Below are 24,434 nucleotides of genomic sequence, written 5' to 3' on the forward strand. Positions count from 1 at the left end.
AAACAGACTGCGGTTTTGGCTGGTCTAAATTGATGCTTTTTAGGGATGTGCCAAAACGGCAAATGTTCTGTTTGGTCGAGCACCGAGCATCTCTCGGCCGAGCACGCTCGGTGCATCATGACGTCACAAAAAATCCCTTCCTACGTTTTAGCTCTACAATGCCTCTTACGTCACCGGCGGTCTTTCATAAAGTTGAACATGCCCATGAAGTACGCGTTTTTCCAGCATCTAGTGCATTTGAAAAATCATTCGTTTTTGTTCATAGACACCCTTTAGAACACTATTACATATGTTAGCAGGACATGAATATGCAAATTTAACGCTCGGGTCAGTTTGTGTAACTGCTTGGCCGAGCACCGAGCATTAAAAACAGCGATGCTCGGTACCTAGTACTCGGGTTCTGGCTCGGCTCGGCCCATCCCTAGTGCTTTTCCGTTTGATGTAATATGTTGTAGTAAAGAAACCCCACAATAACACTAAAGATAAATCATGTACATGTGCTGTTGGCTACTTTATTTGGTTTTAGTCACGGAAGGGAAAAAATCCTTAAAAATATAAAACTTAGTTGGGTTTTGTTTGTGCTCTTCAAGATGCAGGTTTCAAAAGAACCTGCTTTTAAAGCAGAGAAACAAAACATGCAAATGCAGAAATGTAAGCCATTGAAAAAACACGAAGATAATTTGGTTTGTAAACAACAAATGTATAAGCAAGTACTATTCACAAAGTAATGACAAGCAACAAAACTAAAGATAAATGCATTAGTCACCTGTATGTGCTGTTGGCACGGTGACAGTTGGCTACATTAATTCGATTCTGTCATGTCAGGCTAAAACGTCCACAAAACTATAAAACTTAGTTGGTTTTATTTGTGCTTTTCAAGCAGCAGGTGTCAAAAGAACTGAGTTTGGCCCTGATTTCAAAGCAAGGAATCAAAACATAGAAATATAAGCCATCTAAACAATCAGAGGACATAGTTTTTGAACAATAAATCAAAAAGATTGCATAAGCCAGTGTATTTCAAAAGGTAATGCTCAGCGATAAACTATCAGGGAAGCAAAATCAAAGTGGAAATGTAGGTGGTGGTCAACAGGAATGCAAATTTGAAAGGAGGGAAACGTTAACATTTTACCACAAAAGCTTCATTATAAAATTGAAATTTTTTTTAGCATCGAAAATACAATCCGTGACAAAATCATGACATTGTCAGTAAGTTCAAGTGGTGTAAGTTTAACTTATTGCACAGCGCTTATTTGGTTTTTGTGCAACCTCATGTGGCCTCCCAACACTGCTTGCTGCAATTGCTTATGATATGTCTGGAAGACCAGCAATCAAGCGTCCCTGAAATATAACAATTTATTTTTAACACTTACATACTACCAAGTTCAGTGCAAAATACTTTGACCCCAATTTTTGTATGGTAGATTGATCCAAATTACATATTTTTGTCTTAAAAAAATGCTTACCAGAGTGACAAATGCAGGATACCACAAAAACATAACATTTAGGTCATAACTTGACAAAAAACAACTAGTTAATGTTGTGTGTTTTAATTCCTTTAACAAAGCAGAAACACTTTCTTGTTTCATACAATTATCCAAACTATGAACTGGCCTGTATGCAAAAATCTTTAATCCTACATATATACAATAAAAGATAAATTTTTTGTACATGTTTTTTATGGCCTGAAACCTAAATCTTTATGCCCATTTAATTGAAAACTGAAAGTTTTCATGCACAGTATTGTTCTGGAGTTGCCTTTCTTGTGAAAGAAAATAAGCAGAAATGAAACCCACTCACCCATTTAATGTTGCCTGTGTGCAAAGCTTCTGCCCCAACTGGTGTGATGTCACACTGTGAAACATGAAGGTTTTCTACTTTTTCCAAACAAGTGGCCAGAGCAATTGCTCCCTCATCACCGAACTTGTTTTTCGAGAGATTCAAATAAACCATCTATAAAGATAGAAGTTTTATCGGTTTATTTTTTTCATTTGTTGAGATAAACGTCATTAGTGACATGCAAATTACAAAGCTTGTCTTTTTACAAATTTAAAAACAGTGCAACCAATAATACACAAAAAAACAAAGAGGAAGAAGCAAAAGTGTTAAACCGGGACAAAGGAAATATTATTGGGGATTGATTAAAAAATCCAATTGTGACAATGAAAACTCAACTGCTACATATGTAGGGTAAATTTGGACTCAAAATTAAAATGTTAAATTTGTTAATCAAATCTAAGTAAACGCACAGTGAAATATACTTTGTCACAGTAGGTAACGTTAAAAATTTTGTGAATATAAACTTCCAATTCTAAACAATTTACAAAACGTTTTTACTGCAACATTAGTTGCATGGTCAATACAATCCCTTTAGTGGTGAGGTTTCTGGTTTAAACCCAGCTTGGGCATTTCACCTCACGGAAACAAACGCCTACAAATTCTGTTGTGTTACCTCACAGAAACAAACACCTACAAATTCTGTTGTGTTTAAATATAAGTTTGCAACTCACTGAGTGGTCCATGTTGAGGATGGCAGTAATCAATGCTGGCAAGCAAAGAATGGTCAAATTGCAATCATTCAACAACAGGAGACGGATGTTGTAAACACAAGATGACACATGATTAACACCAATCAACCCAATATTGTTGCCCCCCAAGGAGAGTAAATTCATCTGCAAACACATTAGCATGAAAGTTAAAGCGAAAGGAAAAAATGTGATGAAAAGCAACACAAGCGTTTTTGCGAAATTTACAGAACTCATTGCCATCATCCAGTTGTCAATATATTTCGTCACAGTAACATGAAGTAAGCTTATGTTACTGGATTCTACAATTTATGTAACCAGGTTTAGTTAAATATATTATATGCGAAAGAATTCCATGATTTGTGTTTAGTTAAATACTAATTACATGTAAAAAACTTATTATGAGCAAAGCTTTTGAAAAAGGTTTGAAAAAGTAACAAAACAGATTGAGAGATAGTAGCTTACTGGTGTTTGCTGCTTGCTGATTTCATGGCACAGTTGTCCAAGACCATCATCTGTGACTGAACATCGTCGTAACAACATCCCATCAAGTTTATTGACGCTTGGTGCAAAGCTGTCCAAAGATTTCTTGGACATCACATTTCTACTCAAGTCCAGCAAACTCATCTACAAAACATCAACAAGCATCTGTTACCTGGAAAATATCTGTAACATTTTATTTGTGGAGAAAATACTTAAAATAGACACCGGTTTAATAATGGCTTATTGTTATTGCATGTCACTCACAATTATTTTTCATTGTCTTTGTTACAACAGTACTGCTATATAACAAACACTAACCATAACACATAATATTATGAGCATAGGCATAAACAACGCTAGATAATATTATGAGCATAGGCGTAGAGTTTTAAAAATACTGGAGTGTGACTTGCAGATAACCTATGCCATGTACATTATCTGTACCTGTACCATACTTTGGGACTCAACACAAATACTTTTTACATGCTCTAGCCCAGGGGTGTTCAACTTAAAAATACCGCCTATCCGATTTTGGTTTTAAAATATACTCGCGTGCCAATAATCTTTTGGGCTTAATCCGAATATTCAAATAAATCTGAAACGGTTTGGGGTTAATCCGAATATTTGGCTAATATGTAGAACCCTATTAAATGGTTAGAAACAGTGTCGTCAAATGCGAGAAAAACTTGTTTATGGTACTCCAAAAACCTTCTGTTTATCCAACAAAAAAGCAAATAGTTTGTAACGGCTTATGTTTTAATTTTATTAGTGGGTTGTGTAACGTGACAACCAACGTATTTGTAGTTAGCTGGAAACATATTATGTTAAATTTATGTGCTAATTTACTGTGCAGTCCCATAAAATTTAGAACTTTTGAATGCGGCTCTTGTATTGAAAAGTTTGCCCACCCCTGGTTTAGATGTTAATAAGTAAAACACAATAAACTTACATTGGTATCTCGCTTTGCTGTGGCTTCAGCTATTGCATTGAAATCATCATCTTGCAAGTTGCATTTTACAAGCGATAATACCTGCATTAAGTGGATGGATTTGACCAGATACTTCCCAACACCATTAAGGTTGTTGTAAGACAAGTCAAGAAAAGACAACTGTAAAACACAAATATAAAATTGTTTGGAAGAATTTTTTTGTCCATTAGTCATGGTCAATTACATGTTAAATCAAATTAAACGTTGTTTGATAGAAAATTTAAAATCAGCTGTCAATATCCTGCAAACTACCAAACCACGTACATGGATGTTGTGTTGTGTGATGACACCAACCAGATTTTCCACCATAGGAATAGTCAAACCACAAGTCCAAAGTGTCAGTTCAGTAAAACAAGGAAGAAGCTCCAAGATAATCTCAAAATCCACTGATAAGTCAACTTCCTTCAAATGCAACTTGGGGATCTGTTTAAAAATAATGAAGTACATTAAGCTGATAACAGAAAAACAAAACCATGCAAAACTACTTTTAGCTTACAAAGCTTACACATTTTGCTGCCAAGATTGTGATGTTTTTAATAAATGTAATTTAAAACTAAAGTATTAACTATTGCCTTCCTTTTATTTTTGTTTTAGCATATTTACAATTGATGGGGTTTTGCAGCTGTGTCCTGTGTTTTTGTGCCACATAATCACAATGTATTGTTAAATTTGTTGTGATAAGGTGCACATGAGCAGAACACAATAAAAAAATTAAATGGTTGTAAAAAAGTTCCCTTAAAAGTCTACTTTACAGGTTTCTATTAATATTTTTAAAATCACAACAGTATATAACATCATTAATAAATGGTGTTTCTGTCAAAACCAAATTGGAAAAAATGTTTAAAAAAAAGTTTTTACTTTGTGTTTGGATTGCTGAATGGTGCTCAGTAATGTATGTAGACCCAGTCCAGTAAAATGGAAACGATTCGTCCAATCTCCCACATTAAGTATGTGAGATTCTTCAGCAGCTGATAGGACATGACAGAAACTCATTACTTGGTGGGAAAGAAAAACCCATGATAGTAACAATGGGCTGGGAAGAGAATTGGCAACATCTTTGGTTAAATCATCATCTTTGGCCTCATTTGCCCAACTGCATATGTTGGAAAATGTGGAATCTTTTTGTGCTGATTTAAACTTGTTAACTTGTGAATCTGATTCTATGAGGTCATCAAAATATTTAGCTGGTGCAACAGGAAAATCATTAGGTAACTCACTTAAAAGTGGCAGAAGCTTCCTGGCTTGTGTTTTCACAACTTTTACCTTTCTGTTTATCTCCTGAGCATCTGGAAATAATATTTTCAGTTCTTGTTGAACTTTTTGATGACAAAATCCAAATAGAAAGCGGACAACCACCTCCCAGGAGCTTTGTTGAAACATATGTTGAATCTTGGATGAGAACTCCTCATAGGATGCAAACACCATGAGATGAAGTGCAGCCAAAAACTCCTGCCATGTGGCATGAATAAAGAAAAATGTTTTTTCTCCATCCAAAACTAGCATGCCATGTTGATTTTTAGCATGAGCACACATGAATGGCTCAATAGATTTCATTTCTATGCCATGTTTAGAGAAATCTTGGCTAGGAAATGAAAATTGATGATTTTCAACACCATTGAAAGCCAGCTTGGTTAGTTGTTTCAAATGCTTCTTATCTGTGTGGAATTTTGGTTTTTTCTGCCATTGCTCAAGTTGATTCAGAAATACATCAGAAATTGACAAAAATGGTTCGTTTGACTCCAGGTTGTCAACAAAGTATGGAATGATCAATCTTGCACATATTGGAATAAACAACAATGCAGATACGTTGGATTGTTTTTCCAGCTCATCTTGGACATGTTTTTGTTGCTCTTTAGTTTTTGAATACTGTTTGCAGAGAAGATTCTGAGATTCTTTGCTCAGACCCAAAACTTGTAGCATAAATACTGGCTTGCATTCTGGGTTGAAGTTCAGAAATGCATTTGGTCTGGAAGCAATCAACTTTTTTGCATTGGAAAGTAAGCGACAGTTCAGCAAATTCATCAGGATGCAGTAAGCCTGTTCCTCTTCATAAAGTGACATGCCATGTGGGTGTTTGGAAAAATCCCCCGCTATTTCTGCTTCATCAAGCCCGTCAATAACAATCAGTGTGTCTGAAGATTTGTTAATTTCATCTAAAATTGAATCATCTGTTTCTGGTTTGAATTTGTAGTTATGAACAGTGGACACAAGAAGAAACTTTAAAATATTTAAATTCTTGGTAAAGTCAACATCACGTACGGAAATATAGAACACAAATGAATTTGGATGTGACTCAATCCAATGCTTTAAAACAAATTTGCAATATGTTGTTTTTCCTATTCCAGCAATTCCTGTTAGACCAGCCACATTTTGCTGCTGTTTGTTGGTTGTTTCATGTGATGATTTTGCTCGATCATTACATGCTTCTGCTGCCTCCTCAAATAAACTTTGTGGGGGTATATTCTTTTTGTCTGTTTGTTTTTTGAGTAACCAGCTGCTGGCATTTCCAAATTCTTCTTCACTCACATTCTCTTGTTTTGTTGCTTGCAGAGGGACACGGTTTGTTGTGTCAGCTATTGCTTTTGCATATTTCAGGCAAAATTCTTTCAAGGATTGTTTTTCCAAGTCTGAAACTGTTCGAAACACAGTCAGTTACAATCAGTGGACTCTTTTTCTCTGATTATGTTGATAACATTATCAATTTATGTGTTGTTTCACTATGTTCTTGTATTATGATTTGTGTTGAGGTCAAAATCATACCAAATCGCAAAAGCAGTAGTCACATTTTACCTAAATGTGTTGCTGTAATTTTTACCAAGGATTTTATTTTTAAAATTTCTGAAGTTTTGTAAAATACAATTTAAAGAGTTTGAAATTTCGATTTTGAAAAGGCTGGAATTAAAGGTATAGAGTTTCAAAACTCTAAGAAGTATGGATTTTATTTACCACTTTTACACTCCATTTTGCAAACCTGACAAGGTTTCAACAAAATTTTCAGCTCTTGACAAGGTTTGTTTACTTGTAGTTGCCCTCGAAGCCTGAGCTCCTGGTTAAGAAACTTTGAATTTGCAGCAAGTAAAATTCAACAAACGTTAAACAACACAAGAACTATAAAAATACTGATCAAATGACATTAAAAATGTGGTTGTGTCGCTGTTATAGTTTAGGCTCTAATTCCTGAAACAATAACAACATGGTGACTGAATGTTGAAATATGGGGTACCAAGACATTAAATGTTATGTTGGAAGTTTATGAGGTATTTCTGACAGAAACAAAAGTGTTGAAACAATCGGTGAAGAAAGAATCAGCGACAGCATTTCCAAAACATTTCAAGATTTTATTATTATTCAAAATGTGAAATTAGCAAAAATGTACAAAGGGTTATATAGTTGGTCTGGGATTGGCATACACTCTGTAATGTGAATACTTAAGATTGTTTGTGGACCAACCTTAAAAAAATAAAAATAAAAAAAGAGCTGAAAGGCTGAAAAAGGGCCCTTGTCAAAGAGCCAAAAGCAACTGCAGTTTTGCTGAGTAAGTTGGAGATAATCTGGTATTCTCGAAGCTTTCGCTACAATAGATTATTTGTTTTCAATTGGATAATAATAGAAGCTGACGCAGCTCGACTAGAAAGTGAAATAGGCATCGAAACAACTACTGGCTGAATTAAATATTGATGTGAACTAATGGGAAACAAAGCAAAACTAATGTTGTTAATCATTAGGAGAAATCCAAAATAAAATTCTATTATTGCCCCTACTTGTATTCATTTATGTGTTTTATTTTAATATCAGTGAGCAGAACAACACCTGATCACATTATGTCACACAAAGTCGGTTGTTGAGCTGCTTGTCTCATTTCTTTTTTGACTTTCTTTCACACAATGAATCAACTGCCTAATGCATTTATAATCTTTTTGCACACTTTTGACCAGACATTATTGTTGACAGGCCCAATATATAAAGTTGTACCACAAAAATGTTAGTTACATAAAATATGATACTGATTTGTTAAACAGTACATTTTCACAGTCAGGTTTTACCACTAGATTGTGCTAGTAGTCAATGGCAACATCATTGTTTTATGCTCAGTCAACATAAAAGTGTTGTTTAAGCATCAAAATCTCATCAGAGCAAGTCATACTGTTTTTAAAGAAACATAAGTGGCTCTATAACTTTCCTTCTTTCTCATTTGTCCAATGTAAGATTTTTAGACACATTTTGCTGTTGTGAAAATACACTTTTTTACTTTGAATTTCTTAATCTTGGCCCCCAAATCACAGGACCTACTAAACTTTCCAGCTCATGACCACCCTTGAAGCACATTGCATTCAATGTATGCTTTACAAACCCATATTAGCATCCCCTGATCAAAGGTCAGCAAAGAGTGCCTGTTGTCAATTTACTTAATATTTAAAAATAAAGGTGAAACTTCTCTTTTAACTTTAAAATTCTCTATTTTCATGGAAAAATGATAACACAGGGCTTACAACACCTCTTCGCTCATGATCTTTGTAACCCATTGCATAAAAACACACATTAGCAACTGTTACGTCACAAACTTGTTTAGTTTGAGGGCCTACTTGTCAGTAGATTTTTTTGAAGGCTTTAACAATTACACTCATAATACCATCCCCTAGGTGAGGGGTCAGCAACATCTAGAACCCCACATGCCAATGTATATGAAATTTCAAAATAATATTGGCTTTGGTGCTGGACATATACCACTATAATATGCAAAATCATTTATTTAGTTTTGTTGATTTGATATGATTTTAACCATTTATCAACAACATCAATAATATGTTCTTCTAATAAATATGTCATGATATGATTTTGATTATAGATAATTAAAGTTTTTTTTACTCTTCTGCATTCAAATAGTTGAAAAATATTTGCCTCAAAAGAAAGTTACAACCTGACATTGTCTCCTTCCAGTCAGATTCAGATGAACGTTGTGAATCTGATTCATCATCACTTGAACATGAGTCAGCTAAAAGTTTAAAAAAAACATAAGTTACACTTTACGGAACACTGTGTTATACCTGGGCACCAAATCAAACTGGCATTCTTAGCATCTAAATGTGAGGATAGGCTATGTTGGGATTTAAACCCACAACAGGAGCCTATCTGTGTTTGTGCTTTTCTAACTGAGCTGCACAGGCTCTGCAAGCACATTCATATCTTGTCTGTTGCAGTTGTACTTTGCCAAACAAATGCTTATGTTTACAATACCCCTTGCAGGCCTAATCTGTTATATGTGACCCAACTCACGCACAAATACCATGAGGTTTTCATGAGTACAAATGGGCCAACCTTTAGTTGAAGATCCAGCTGCTTTTGATTCTGGTTTGAAAATGTCAGGAGCAACAAGCTCGATGTTTTTTAGAGCTTTTGCAACTTTCTTCACAGAAGCTGAAACAAAACATAGTTAGATTTTTGTGTCATTGAGTTTTGCTGATATAGCAATTACATTTTGTAATTTTACTCACAGCAACAGAACTAAAACCAGTTTAAACCAAATAAAACTCTACATCAGGGGTCGCAACCTTTTACATGACATGTGCCAATTTGCTTGTTATTTCCATGTGTCAATGACCTCGCATGCCAACGTTTTTCTAAATAATAGTAGTGCATGCCAGCAGTTATTAATAGAAAAGAGAAAGTGGAGTGTTTTATGCATGTAAGGCTAAATTTTAGGACAATGGCATAGTAAAAACAAGAAACAAGCAGTGTAACAGGTTAAATTGTTATTTCAATACAAACATGCAAATCGGTTGGCGTGCCATAAAAAACCCTCTCGGGTGCCAACATTGGCATGCGTGCCAGGGGTTTTCGACCCCTGCTGTACATTAAAAAAATCCAAAAAAAAAGTTTTCAAACTTGTTCCCACGTGATAAGTAAGATGCATTTGGCCCTCACTATTTCAACCTATAATATCTTGTCAGTTCAGCAGATGTTGTTAATGCCTAGTTGTGGCATCGGACAGATTTGGTCAAGGCAAGGCTGTCCTGCCTGTTACTCCCAGCAAACTGGAGTGCCATTGGATAGCTGCATTAGCCGAAACAACCTATGTCTACAACCTAAACAGCTGCACTCATAAGACAATATAGGTTGATTGCATTCATGTTAGTATAGTGAAATTTAAATTGTGAAAGATGTTGTGAAAATTAAATCCAAGTTGAATAAAATAGAAAAAAAAGCTTTATTCTCACTGAGTTTTCTTCCTTTCATCCATGTTAATATCATGTGATAATGTTGTTCATTAATGTTTCCCTCATAGTCATGTTCGATTTGAGTGATTTGACGATCAGTTAGTTGAAACTTAAGTCGAACAATGTTCGCTTTAAAAAAGTCACCACTTGGATATTGTCTCAAAAAATCATAAATAAACCATGCCAGGTTGCGATCTAAAATGAAACATAAATAAATTTATTGACTGTTTAATGTACTTGTCCCACTCACAAATGTAAATGTAATTCTTGGTTTACAGCTTATCATTAAAGTTAGTAAGATACATTTGTTGTTGTCGGTCGTATTTGGTAAACTAACACTTAATTTCACAATACATGTCATATTGGTCATGATTTTTTCCCTGTTTGATGCTATAGGAATAATTCAGTTATACATGCTAGCATTGTTCATGGTCTTTAAATGTACAGATGATTATGGTAAATTTGTACTAAACTATTTGTTGCATTTTCTTATACACAATAGTAAAAACTCAACAAAGCAATTTATGGTTAAATTTAAATCAAATTTGTAAGCATAAGGTTCATAGTAGTAATCATACACCAAGCAACGAGCTGGGAGATTGTAGTTTAAAGCATGCTAAGTAAGTAATCTAGGGATTAAGCCTCTGCTTTAGAATCATTCGTTTACTTTTTCTTTGATTTAAAACATACTTTAAATTGTTCCAACTTACTTCGTACAACAGATTTCTTGACCCAGTTGTAAGCCAAAATTTGATCAACTTTTTCATTACGTTTGCAAGTAAATATCTCTTCTGCTACCATTTTCTCCAGTCCAATAATAAGTCTACCCTGTTCATCTGCTTACACAAAATAAGGACTCAAATGTAGGATTTGAAAAAGTAATATATACACTGTTATTACATTAGCTGCTGCTGCTGCTGCCAGGCATAGTATTAATTTTATATAGCTTTTCAGCCAATTGTATTTTTGCACTGACGCTGCATTTATGCATATAACATGGCATACTCGGAAAAAGTAAGAGCCTATGGAGTGATTACCTTGCAATTTGGTCCAGTATGGATTTAACCTCACTTCATTTTTACTGACACATTGCTCCACAGTGTTGTCTGAAAACCCAAGTTTTCTGAGATATTCGGGCCAGTTGGCTTTTCGAATTTGTTTTTTTATGTTGTTGATACTTTCTCCAGCTGCTTGACCATCAGACACTGATGGTGGTTCACTGAAAAACAAGCAATTAGATTTTTATAGTTCAAAGAAACTTTTTAATTTGCTTTAGACTTAAAAATGCTGGGACTTCTGTATTTCATAGACACAAAACCAAAAAAAAAACGTGGGTAATTATTTATTTTCATCAACAAATATACAGCTGTCCATTTTGTGCAGTTCATTGCAGATTTAAACAATAATAAGCTCAAACTCCTCTTGCAAAAAGATTGCGTTTTATTTAGGCTGTAATGTAGCCACTGATTGCACAATAGTAATCAGAAATCTATTGTTGACCAATTTTATTTATGACAATTAGCTAATTACTGTTTTATCAAACGCAATAAAAAAACATCAACATGAATATACAGGTATTCAAGACATACACCATTCTTAAAGTGTATCATATTATTACTTTACCTTATTTTTGACATCTTTTTGTTTGTCTTTACAGCATCCAATTATGTTTGCATATATTAGGTGTTACACTAATATTTATCTATATTTTGCAATGGCAGCATCACTTCATGCCCATTTACACACTAAATGTAAAATGAGAAAGTTACTTGATGCTATAAAAGTCTAAACAAATATGGTTGGGGTTAGGTTAAATATTTACTGTTAACTGTGAGATCATTGTCAACATTTGGACGCCACACTCACTTTACCCAAACATATTTCAGATATTTTGTAAAAAGTATAAACATATGTTGGAAAACAAATACTAATCGGGACTTTCCCTTTTGGTTAACCCCCTACATATCGACAAAAGTTTTTTTCCCGAAACATTGTTGCAGACTGTAGTACTAAACTACAACGAATTATTGGCATGTATATTCTTGCTTTAGACGCACATTACACATTACTCAAAGAGTAGCCTAACTAAAAATCAAATGGCCAAGTTGCATATAAAACGTATTCAAAGGATCCTGTGTCTAGGCCAGGGGTGTCAAACTCGCGGCCCGCGGGCCGCATGCGGCCCACGAAGCCCTCCAATGCGGCCCACGAACATTCAACAATTGTAGTATTTTGTCAGATCTTTATCTAATTATAATGAGTTTTTCTTACTTTTCAAAGTTAAAGTTATTATTTAAACAGACATTTACAGAAATTTAATTTATAAATAATAATTCATATGTTATGAATAGAAACGATAGTAATTAAACCGTTCCTCAAACCGTACGGCCACATACTGCCGCAGAAACGAGTTTGTGCGGCCGTAAATATATGTTCATTAAAATAATGTACTGGCGGCCGTGATGTTTTGTGTGACTGAAAAGAGTATGGCCTAGCAACCATATGCGTCAGACTTTCTGTAGACCTATTGTGTGCAAACAATGCTAAAAACATATACCAAAAGCGTCACAATATAGATTATGACGTAATAAACAGTTAAAACTGATTTTTGTACTGTGCAGCTCAATCTCTGCAATCAAGTTTGAAATTAATCTGGGTTTTCGGGGCGTCAATAGATGGAATATATATATGATGTAAACCTATTTCTTTACATCTGTAATTTTTTTAAAACAAAAACAGCAAGTAATTGACGCTTGTTGGTAAAATAAGGATCTGCAATGCGGCCGTCGTAGCGAAAAGGTTGTTTAAGTGTATACAACTTAATTAAAAATCACATGCGGCCCTCAGCATAATTTTCAAACTGCAATGTGGCCCTCTAATCCCACGAGTTTGACACCCCTGGTCTAGGCTACCACCATAGGCTACGCAGCCACATTCGCAACGTAAATTCGGTCTGTTTACGCAGGTCAGATTACGGACCGTTTTTCGCATACGTTTTCGCACGTTGACGCAATACGCAGTCCAGCCACTGTAAGAGTGTATACTTTGTTTGAGCACGATTACGTCCATAGTGACTTGTATTAACCTAATACTATAGTTAAATCGAATGAAATTGTGTAAAACATGCTTTTCAGGTTAATTGTGAATAATAAGTTCTTTTATTTAGGTAACTACGCCAATGGGCCCGTTCCGTTCTTGGAAAATGAGGCGAACCGGTTTTACTGTGCCTACAGGCACATGCTCAAAGGTTTGTTTTCGTGGCTTGTGACGTGCTTGCGTTTAATTCGTTTTTCCCTTGTTTATCGTGCACTGTACTACGCGCATTCAGTGTCATTTACCCTGATGAAGGCGCCCTGTATAGAACGTCGAAACGTCGGAATAAAAATACAATTGGTTGAACCCTGCCTGATCGGGATTCGTCCCCGGGAGAGTCCTGGGTTCGCGCTTATTGAAACTACAAGTAGCTAGATTTCAGTGGCGGCTCGTGCCTAAAATGTCTGGGGGTGCTGCTCCAATTTTTATCCTTTATAGGACAAATATAAGTTGGCAATATATAGAAAAGCCACATTTCTAGTTTTCTAGTCATTGTTTTATGTAGAAAAACACGTAATACGAATCCTAATTAGCAACTCCACTGTGACGTAATGGTTGTTACGCAATAATGTACACGGGTGTAAACAGCAGACGGTATCATTGGGGAATTTTGTTTACTTGCACAGCGACGGGCCAAACTCAATAACATTTAGTAATAATGTGGCACAAATACACACGTGACACAGACTCGAAACAAAGCGGTTGTAAATACGTTAAAACACAACAACAGTACATAGAAAAAAATTATTAATAAATGAGTCGAAAAAGGTCGAAGTATTTCAGTTGGACAACATTTAAACTGGTTATAACAATGACTACTAACTAACACACTTGCTATTCAGTCATTATTATGGTCATGTATCATTTAAGTACCTTAAAGCCACAGTCAGCATTTTCAACATATTCCATTACACGTCACAGATTATAATTGCCACACACAAAAATAGCCATAAAGCTTTTTATTTGTATCATAACTGACAAATTCAACAACCACATTACATTTGTGTCAGAACTTGTTTATTCAACATCTTTTCTTAATTTTTGTGTACAACTATAAATTGTTTGTAAGTTTCTTAACTGCTAAACTTGCTGCTTTATTTGGTGGCAAATAGCTTATAATTCCTTTTTTGAAGTACAAAACTCTGCAAGCTTTGAAAATTACAACACTCTCACTTAAATTTAAAACATATTATTAAACCTTGTGCTTCTATTTTACAACCAAAATGAATCATAAAGCTATAGTTTAAGCAAAATAATTGATAGCTTCTTCCTTGATTTCCAAATGACAACCAAGAAACTGTTTTTTTTTTCTATTTAGTGCTATCACTGCAAGTGCAAGTCTTTTTGGAAATAATGGTGTTCCTTAGGAAAGTTTGCATCCTTTTCAGTGTTGACATCCTTTTCAAGAACCGTTTTGCCTTTGAGAGACTCATGGAAATTGCTGGCTAACTGGCTTTTTCTTTAAAAGTTTCAGTAATTTTCTAACAACAGGATATGTTTGGTGGTCACTACTATCTCCCCTGTAGAATGTTCATTCTTAAAAAACATTTCCTGTAAAGCAATTTAGCAGCTACTGTTTAAAGAAACATAACATGTCCATTATATCAATACACAAGATTGCACTTGGTTGCAAATACTGTCCACATGGTGTGTTAAGAAACCAAAACTTGAAATTGTCATCACTAAGGTATTTCAAAATTCCTGTTGCTTGTGCAATGTTTGTTCTGCATTTAATATTGCCTGAATTTCAGTGAAGCATTTAACTTCACAGTGTGAGTAGTTCTTGTGGTTGCTTATTCCTGCATGACATTTTTGGAATAGAAGATGTTTTATCCCATTTTTCCTAACTTTTTTTCAGGTTTTTATTATAAAGGTTAATAGTGACTTTTCAAAGTGTTAGATGACCTTTTTCTTTTTCAAGGTAGTAGATACACTTTCTAATTCAATGATAACTGCAAAAACTGAAGCCCACTTACAGTCATCTTAAAAATTCACGACTAACCTTCAAATTCAAACAAATAAATCAAAGCATGGCAAAAAAATTGTTTAACTGTACTCACCGTCGAACTTAGAATATAGTACACGGGTTTGGCTTTGGAGCACAATAAACCCGGAACAGACAACACAACTACAGCGGCCGGTTCACACGCTGCGTGATTGGTGGAGCTGCGCGAGCCGCAGCACCCAGTCGCCTATTTCGCCCGGCATGTAGCTTTTCCAAGTGCGCATGCGCACAAGTGCAAAACGTCATGAAACGTCACGATTCGTCATGAAACTGGAGCTGCAGTTCCACCATAGATAACATATTAATGCCATAATTTTTTTTTAAATGAAAAAAATGCCGATCAAGGCGGAAATTATACTTATAAAAATTATACTTAGGAATAAAAAATAAGTGTCATGAAAGTTATCTGTATTGTTGTGGTAGGAATATTAGGTGAAAATATCTAGGGGGTGCTGCAGCTCCGCAGCACCCTAGCACGAGCCGCCCCTGCTAGATTTTCTAAAGCAACTAGAATATTCGTCTGTGTGGCGAGACGAGGGCAACAAACCCACGCTACCTGCAGCAGAATGTCCGCTTTGAATAATCGCCTTTTGCTGTTGCCTACTTAATCAAATCATAAGGAAAGTTAATTAAACCAAAGAACAAGTAAAAAAACTGAAAATAATTCTGTGTAAGTGTTACGTGTTACTTAGCGTAAAAGATTAAGGGCAACACTGAAACAGGTTAAACGTGGCAACAACAACGTTACTAAATTATTTAAGGCAAATCCCGTAACAAGTAAGTTTGGCGCAATATGAAAAAAAGAATTTTGTTCGCGATTGCTGAGTTCAAACAGAGTTCATAAGATACGCACAACGTAAAAGCTGCAAACACTGTTTTATACGTTTGATCTGCGCACATCCTCATAATTTTAAGTCTCACAGTTTTCTAGAATAAATTTCCACTGTTTCTGACATTTGTCTTAACTTTAAGTGACTGCACGAATGTATGAACCGAAAAGGGAACTAAGTTATGAAAGCGACGAGACAAAACCCATGGTTAATCTGCGTGGTACAACGTGGCAAGACACGGCGGCTCAACTCCTATCGCCTCAATGAAAAGGGAGAACATAAGAAACGAATCACGCGAAAAAGTGTGGAGAGATATAGACACTGAGCGCATGGAAAAAACGTTGTTGGAACAAGTCAAGTAAAACCTGAACCATTTACCCTTGTCAGTAAAAGATCGAGCCTGCACACCTACGTAAGAACAATTTTTTTTCCAATCCGCCGTGACCCAATACTCGTAAGTCACCAATCCAAGTGAAAACACATTTGATTGTTTTTTCATTGTAGTATAGCCAGTAGCCACGTAAGTCGAAGTGCTCGTGAAAACATGCTTTAAACTCCTTTCTAGCAAACCATGTCACATAATTTGTTATTATTACTTAGCTGACAAATCCAGCACACTTAAATCAGCTCAATTTGTCAGCCAAGTAATGTCAATATCTGTGACTGGAATTGTCTGTTGAGCATTCGTGGATCACGACGATTTCTGTATTAGTACATCGTTATAATTTGTTGTTGTTAACTTAACCAACACAAGAGTTATTTTATTCGAACAGGTTTATTCCAGAAAATATTGAACAAAAGTTATTTCAACCAGGTTGCATATTTAGCAAAGTTATCGTTCAACCGGTGTGATGCTATTGACAAAAATACTCGTTGTTTTAATGAAATTGTAATTTTCGCTGACGTTTCGCCCTCCAGAAACATTGAGCTTCTGCATAGCAATGACGTGAACTAGTATAAGTGCAAAAATAACAAAAACAGCGTGATACGAAAATTAATAATAAACAAACAAAACCTATGCAGTAAAACCAAAAGGCGTAAAAACTAACCGTGTATAACTTATTGTTGGATGCTTGTTGGGAATGTTGACCGTAAAATTGCGACTTAAGTGCTTGCCATCATTGCGATTTGAGGACATTTGAACTGGAATTAATTAAGCAACGTTCAAAAACCAATAAGCGAAATGTTTTTGAAGGCGCGAATTTAAGTTTTCTTTAGCGTGTCCGCTGTAGACAACAACGGCACCTGTTAAAAAATTATTTACGTGGAGTACATAGATTTGGTAACACCCGTTTGGAAAAGTTTTGATTGCCACTTTTACCCCTGCATCATTCCATATTCGTTCAGGCGCTCAAAACCAAATTCCTCATCGCAAACTGAACCCCGACAATTTAAACTAGTTAGACCGTGACCAAAACGAATCAGACAAGAATGCTCAGCACATCCCAACAATAGCTATTATCTGATATTCACAGCTGCGAATTGAAAATATGTAACACTGTTCGGCAGAACAAACCGCTTTTTGCCCAAAGCTGAATGCATGTTCCCGTTAACCGTGTTCCGTTTTATTAAACCATAATTTGCAAATGATGAGTTTTTTTATGCATAAAGTTTGTATCGGGCTATCGCCTGTTTGATTCAGTGAAAATGACAAACAAGTTGTGACTTTTAAACGTAAGTCCAGACACCGGTAATTTGTTTAACATGTCGACTGTGTGGCACTTAATATAATTACTCACAAACTAAAAATGTTTTATGGATGTTTTAGAAACAATAAAAATGTTTACTTTCGATTACCTATGTAGCCTTCTACTGGTTCAAAATGTCAATTTATTTAAAAAAATATCAACATATATTTTCTATTTTTATCATCGGTTGTTGTTAATCCTGACCTGCAAAGGGTTTGCACTTGTGTCTTGTTCAGAAAACAACATTGATAGACGGAAATATTTGAGACAAGTAAATGCCTCCTAATTTTGCTTGCTTAGATAGGATTTAACATAGTTATACAGATTTACTTTGTTTTAAATGTTTTCTCTTTAGTTCGCTTTGCTCCATTAACCCGCATATAGCCGTTCAGCCTGGTTTCGCTTAGCTCATTTTTCTAACCCACTTAGCCCCTGTTTAGGGCTCTTTTTAGTCACTAAGCGCTTTTGTAGGCCCTGTTATGGCGTGGGCTACTCAGGCTTGCAGTTTTAGACTTTACCAGTAAGTCGTGGCTTCTAAAGTTTTTTACTCTACTGTTTGTACGGCTTATAATCGAGGGCGGCTTATAATTAATTTTTTGCCACAATAATTGTTGCGGTAAACGAGAAAGTCTTCCATTTCTGATGCATTCAATTTATTTTTTCTAATTTGTATATTTTATTTAATTTTTAAGGGTTTGATACCAAGTGACGTCGGTTGCCCAACACATGCGTGCAATGGTTGCCTGGAAGTTGGCTATTGGCAGAATGGAGTTGGATTTAAATGCATCAGACAGCGACAATGATTGTGGGATAATGTCTAAATAATTTCCGTGAGGCAATGACTTTAGTTATTCCCTTAATGCTAATTTTGCCTGGATTTGATCGTTTTATATTAGTTTTGTCACCCGCGCTTAACTTGAAGCACAATGCTGGCCTTCAGATGCAAACGCTGGCTGTAAAAATCAACTTTCGATTGGTCTAACTTTGCTACGCATTTGTATAGTTAATAACCAGTTAGTCAACCCGGTAGCAAAAACTGTCGTAAACAAAACACAGCTTTGCAGACGAGACACAGAGTAAAAACCTGTGCCAGATAAATTTATTATTTATTTATTTTCAGTTGCGCATACGGTTATTGCATACAATGAAATACAAAAATCAAGCAACTGGCGGATGGCGAAGGGACCTTACCGGTCATCAGGTCAGCCACCCGTATACAGAAATAAATATAAGTAGGCAGGAAAGAAGAAAAAATAATAGTCACACAACTGGAGCAATTAGATAATGGAAACTAGCTATTGTACGCAGGTTGCAAGGACATAATTGATGTACGCTATTGGTCCTGTTAAAGTAAGTAGATATAACACGTGGTTGCTAGGGAACTGGCGAGAGGAATACAAGCGAAATGTTCACTGCACGAAAATAATGCGGATGAAAAGCATGGCGCAAACGCAAAAAAACTTACAGGGTCAAATAATTATCCAAAAGTTTTTGTTTGTATAATTTGCAGAACAGGTGAAGGGAGTTGCCTTTGATATATTGAGGAATAGAATTCCATAATTTTGGGCCTTGGTAAATTGATGCTGCCTGGGATCTTGTTGACAACATTCGCTTGATAAAGAAGTTGTTGCTGTACAGGCGTGTTCGTCCACCAGGTTGCATATTTAACAAAAATGTCGTTCAAAAGGTATGTCAAGGCAGTCGATATCGGTACCATCAAAAAAGAATATGGCCACATCAGATTTGGATAGACTACATTACGAACTTAGGCTCAATCGCTCCTAGGGGACAGCTCGATGTACCAACGGTTTGAAAAGGAATCCACCCAAGACGCCCGACCAATCCATCAAATTTCGGACATTAGTGCCGCTTCATCGTTTTGCAACGGACGCTACTCTTTTCGGATGGCCTTTGTTATAATATAATTATTTTTCATGGTATCACGCTGTTCTTGCGCCTTTCGCTTGTTGCTTGCATTCGTCATTCATTGCTCTGAAGAAGTCCTACCGTTCTGGTGGACGAAACGTCAGCGAAAATACAAGTTATGGATAGAAACAACTAGTATTTTTGTTTAACATTAACACCAGTTGAACGACATTTTTGTTAAAGAAGTTGTTGGTGACAGACTGACGTGTTGCGTGACTGTGAATAGCACTAATGCACGTATAGGCAGAGGTGTAAATAGGAGGCAAAAGCTTATTGTGAACTTTAAACATAAATTTTCCGAGTTCAAAATTGTACATGTCAGAAATTTTAAGAGTTTGAGTTTCCGAATATGCATGATTTAGGTTTGCCCTGTATGGTAAGTTGGTGAAATTGCGGACAGCCCTATCGTAAAGAACATTCAGATGGGATAGAGTTTGGGATGTTGCCGTGCCCCAAATTAGAATGCCGTAAGTCAAATGACTTGCGACAAGAGCTGAGTATACAGGTTTCAACGAAGATGATGGCAAGTATTTTTTAAGAGTAAACAGCATACCTGAACTGGAGGCCAGTTTTCCAGCAAGGTATGTAACATGTTGTTTCCAAGAGAGTTTGTTATCTATTATCATTCCGAGATATTTAGTTTGGGACACTTGTTTTAGTTTCTGTTGGCCACATTTTATACTGAAACATTTTTGCGCATTTGGTTTTTGATGGAAAATTATGAAATTGGTTTTGAGAGTATTAATGGTAAGCTTATTTAAAGACATCCATTGACTTATTTTTTCTAGTTGTTGGTTTACTTCAACCTCTAACACCTTGTCATTTTTGTTGGATAAGAAAAGAGCTGTATCATCAGCAAATAGGTTTGTTTTGAGATTGGTAGTGGAAGGTAAGTCATTTATGTATATGAGAAACAAAATTGGAGCAAGAACTGAGCCCTGCGGTACGCCACAAACAATATCCTGGTGCTGCGACTGCATTGAATTTAAATTTACAAATTGTTTACGACAGATCAAAAATGAAGTAAGTAGTTTCAATGGTATGCCACGAATTCCATATTTTTCAAGTTTGCCAAGAAGAATTTGATGGTCAACAGTATCAAATGCTTTTTTGAGGTCCAGAAATATAGCACATGTTGTCTTCTTTTCACTATTTTGCAATAAAAGGGAGTCATATAATTCTAAAAGTGAAAGCGTTGTTGAGAAACTTGTTCTAAACCCAGCTTGATTATCTGTGATAATATTGAACTTGTTCAAATATGAATTTAGACTTTTTTTCAAAAGTTTTTCAAATATCTTAGCGAAATGTGAAAGATTGATATTGGTCTGTAGTTGGAACAAAGTTGACGGTCCCCACTTTTAAAGATTGGAATTACTTTGGCAATTTTCTGGGAAAACCCCTGTACTTATGCAAAGGTTGTAGATTTCAGTAAGGTATGCAGATATTATTGGAGAACCAAGTTTTACTAAATTTAGGGGAATGCCATAGGTGTCTTTCGAGGAATTATTTTTAAGATTTTGTATTGTGCTTTCCATCTCACTGTTGTCAATAGGGTGTAGATACATAGAGTGATTGAAGGTGCTGGATATGTATTTTAAAGGCGATTGATTTGATGCTGGAAGGGATTGAGCAAGCTTTGGACCAATTGTGGAAAAGTAGTTGTTGAAATTGTTTGCAATTGTAAGAGAATGAGAAGTGGAGGTGGAATCGGAATCTGCTGTTTTCATGGAAGAGATGGGTGGGCATGATTTTCTTTTGTTTAGTATATCCCCGATTACCTTCCATATTTTTTTGGGGGTTGTCTGAGTTAGTTTGTAAAAGACTTGCATAATAGTTGACTTTGGCTTTCTTTTTTATGTGAGTTAATGTGTTGCTGTATTTGTTGTATGCCATGATGTTGTTCCGTTTTCTAATTGTTTCCCGGTATAGTTTGTTTTTTGTTTTTATGGATTTTATAATGCTGTTAGTAATCCAGGGTTTATTGTAGAATTTTCGATGGGATCTGGAGAGTTTGAGTAGGGGAGCATGCTTATGTAGGACTGATACAAAGATGTCATTAAATTCTGTGAATAACTTATTGGGGTCATCAAGGTTAGAACAAACATGATTAGACAATGTTAAGTCTAAATCTGATAAAAACTGACTTTTATCTATTTGATTAAATTTACGTATCAAAACTTGAGTCTGGTTGTTTGATTTGTGTCCTCTTAGTAGCATAAAAGTTGGAAGGTGGTTGCTGATGTCATACGTTATAGTGCCTGCTAAGGATAGTGCTGGATTGTTGTTTGTGTATATGTGATCAAGAAGGGATGGTTGTTGATTGGGCATAAATCTAGTCGGAGTGTCAATTAGGGAATGATTTCCAGATGATTGTAGGCTTTGAATGTAGTTATGTGTAAAAGGGGTGTTGTTAAGTAGGTTAATGTTAAAATCCCCACAAATGTAATAGGTTTGTTTGTTTGAGTTCATTTTATCAATGGCTGTAGTCATTGAATTTTGAAATTGTAGAATATTGTGGGATGAATGAGAGTATATGACGCTTATTATAATATGTTTGGATTTATTAGTCTGGATTTCTACCCATAAATCTTCTGTATTTGGATGGTGTAATTGAAGGTCAGAACGCAGATTAAATGGGATTGAATCTTTGATATATAGACCAACACCACCAGCATGAGTAGGAGAATCGGCTGCAAGGAAGTTGTAGCCAGGCATGTTAATTAGGTTATGTTTATTTAGTGTGAGCTTTGTTTCCGAAATGGCTATAATGTCTGGTTTATAATTAATGTTATGAATTAGCTCAATTACTTTTCCCAAGTTCTTGTGAAGGCTTCTTGTGTTAAGATGCATTAAGGATAACTGGTTTGATTCTATTAACAGCTGTTTGAATTCTGCTGGACTGTATTGTTGGCTGTGGGATGTTGGGGAAACTGTATCATTATCGAAATGACTCACCATTGGAAATAGTTGGAATATTTTGTTTGATTAATGGACACTGGAAATAAACACCATTTATGAGTGCAGTAGTTACATCCCAAGGCATGAGAAAGCAGACTTATTATGGGAGGAGGTAAGATTTTTGCTGAGTTTGGTTGAACAAACCTTTGTTTGATTAAAGAATATGAGCAAGTGTAAACACATGTGTATATTATATCCACAGTATAAATAGGCAAAGGAAATAAGTTAGTAATTAAGGAACACATTATGTAAAGCATAAAAATAAATAAACATACTGATGTTGATTCTTTATGTGCTTTCGGGGATGATGATGTTGTGTGTGATAAGATCCTTTTCGCTGTGGATGATGATGGTAGGGCTTGTTTCATTTTTTCTGAGTAGAATTGTTCCATTTCTAGTCCATAAAAACTTTTGTTTTAAATTGAAGACATGCATAAAATAGTTTACGATTTTCTTTGGTTAGGCTCTCATTGATGTAAATCTTTGATTTATTTGTTGCAGCTGATGCTTGATTGCGGAGCTTAATCCGATTCTTGAAAATATTATCCCGTAGTCTTCGGTTAGTAAATTTGGCAATTATTGTTGGTGAGACCTTTTTAAATATGTAAAATTAATAACGTAAATTGCCGAAGTGCCTGAAGTTGGTGAAATAAATGTGTTAATTTGTAGCAATGCTAAATTGTGAACAAAAAAGCGATCGGTTGCATATACTGTAAGACAGTGGTTCCCAACCTTTTTTTAACGCGACCCAAATACTTACCAAAATTTAGTTTTGTGGTTTCTCGCGACCCATGGACATGCTATTTTAGTTGTATTTTTGTCTGTAAGTTGGGAAAGCTTTTTGAAAATTACTATGCCAGTTTAGCAAATCAGTAACCTTATAACGAACAAACGATGTTGTTTTTTTACGACCAAACATTTCCATTTATTCCGAACTTGGAGCTAACGAGGCATTATTAGCCAAACAACGCTCTTCTGTGAGCTAACACATCACTTTATGACGTCACAAACAGTTTTAACCATTATCACGATAAGTTGTGGTGAAGTTGTTATTGGGCAACAATTTAAAGCCCTTGGGTAATATAAAAGTAACGCTACGAGGTGTCAAAAAGTAGATGCTGTAATTGTCACTAAAACAAGCGACCCAACAGAATGTTCAGGCGACCCAACTTTGGGTCGCGACCCATAGGTTGGGAACCACTGCTGTAAGATACACTGGGAAATGCGGTTTGATTGGTGTTTGGTTTCGTTAAAGGTATTTTTTAGATTGTCCAGAATTTTGCCTTTGCCGATATATGGCAACCCTATAAGCCTAGATTACTAGCAAAAGCCCAGTCATATTTTAATCCAGTGGTTTTCAAACTTTTTTGTTGCGACGCCTCTGAAAAAGTTTTCTGGACTTGCGACGCACCTTTAAAAAAAAGGTAATGAGGAAACTTTTACATAAAGTTGTGTTTATTGATACAACAACCAAAAGCCACGAAAAGAATATTCCGCGACGCCCTTGGAAAATTCAAACGACGCACAATCTGTTAATCACGGTAAACAGTAACAAATGTAATGTTCTTCATTGTTGGCAGAAGTTTTTACTGATTAGTATCTGTACCGGTACCCTTTTTGACTGTTTCTGAAATTAGCGTGTTTTGGTAACAAAATGTTGTTATTTTACAAAATCGAGTGCCAGGAATCGTCTTAGCTCAAACATGACTGCTATATGTTTTAAGCT

The 24,434-nt window shown here is 35.6% G+C and overlaps 1 protein-coding gene and 1 long non-coding RNA gene across 2 annotated transcripts; one reads left to right on the forward strand and one right to left on the reverse strand.

Annotated features, from left to right (window-relative positions):
* Positions 1–487: 487 nt before the first annotated feature.
* On the reverse strand, positions 488–11,974 carry LOC145238812 (NACHT, LRR and PYD domains-containing protein 3-like). Its single transcript, XM_080102084.1, has 13 exons — positions 11,832–11,974; positions 11,246–11,427; positions 10,919–11,044; positions 10,209–10,403; positions 9,310–9,408; positions 8,912–8,986; positions 4,852–6,626; positions 4,258–4,416; positions 3,955–4,113; positions 2,988–3,149; positions 2,508–2,669; positions 1,798–1,950; positions 488–1,338 (listed from the first exon to the last, which is right to left on the reverse strand). Exons 1-13 carry the CDS (start codon positions 11,843–11,845, stop codon positions 1,303–1,305), a joined length of 3,297 nt encoding a protein of 1,098 aa, XP_079958210.1. The 5' UTR covers positions 11,846–11,974; the 3' UTR covers positions 488–1,302.
* An 8,515-nt stretch (positions 11,975–20,489) lies between these two features.
* LOC145238495 (uncharacterized) lies at positions 20,490–24,236 on the forward strand. Its single transcript, XR_013862131.1, has 3 exons — positions 20,490–21,488; positions 22,631–23,060; positions 23,210–24,236. It is a non-coding gene; the product is annotated as an uncharacterized LOC145238495 (long non-coding RNA).
* The last annotated feature ends 198 nt before the right edge of the window (positions 24,237–24,434 follow it).

Source organism: Phallusia mammillata, chromosome 7 (genome assembly GCF_965637545.1).
Source record: "Phallusia mammillata chromosome 7, kaPhaMamm4.hap1.1, whole genome shotgun sequence".
In the NCBI taxonomy this organism is placed as follows: Eukaryota; Metazoa; Chordata; class Ascidiacea; order Phlebobranchia; family Ascidiidae; genus Phallusia; species Phallusia mammillata.

Coding starts and splice junctions, on each gene's coding strand:
- LOC145238812 (XM_080102084.1), bottom strand. Junction 9,409..10,208: donor GATGAAAGGAAGAAAACTCA/GTGAGAATAAAG, acceptor GTTTTGTTTCAG/CTTCTGTGAAGAAAGTTGCA. Junction 3,150..3,954: donor CAGCAAAGCGAGATACCAAT/GTAAGTTTATTG, acceptor GATGTTTTGTAG/ATGAGTTTGCTGGACTTGAG.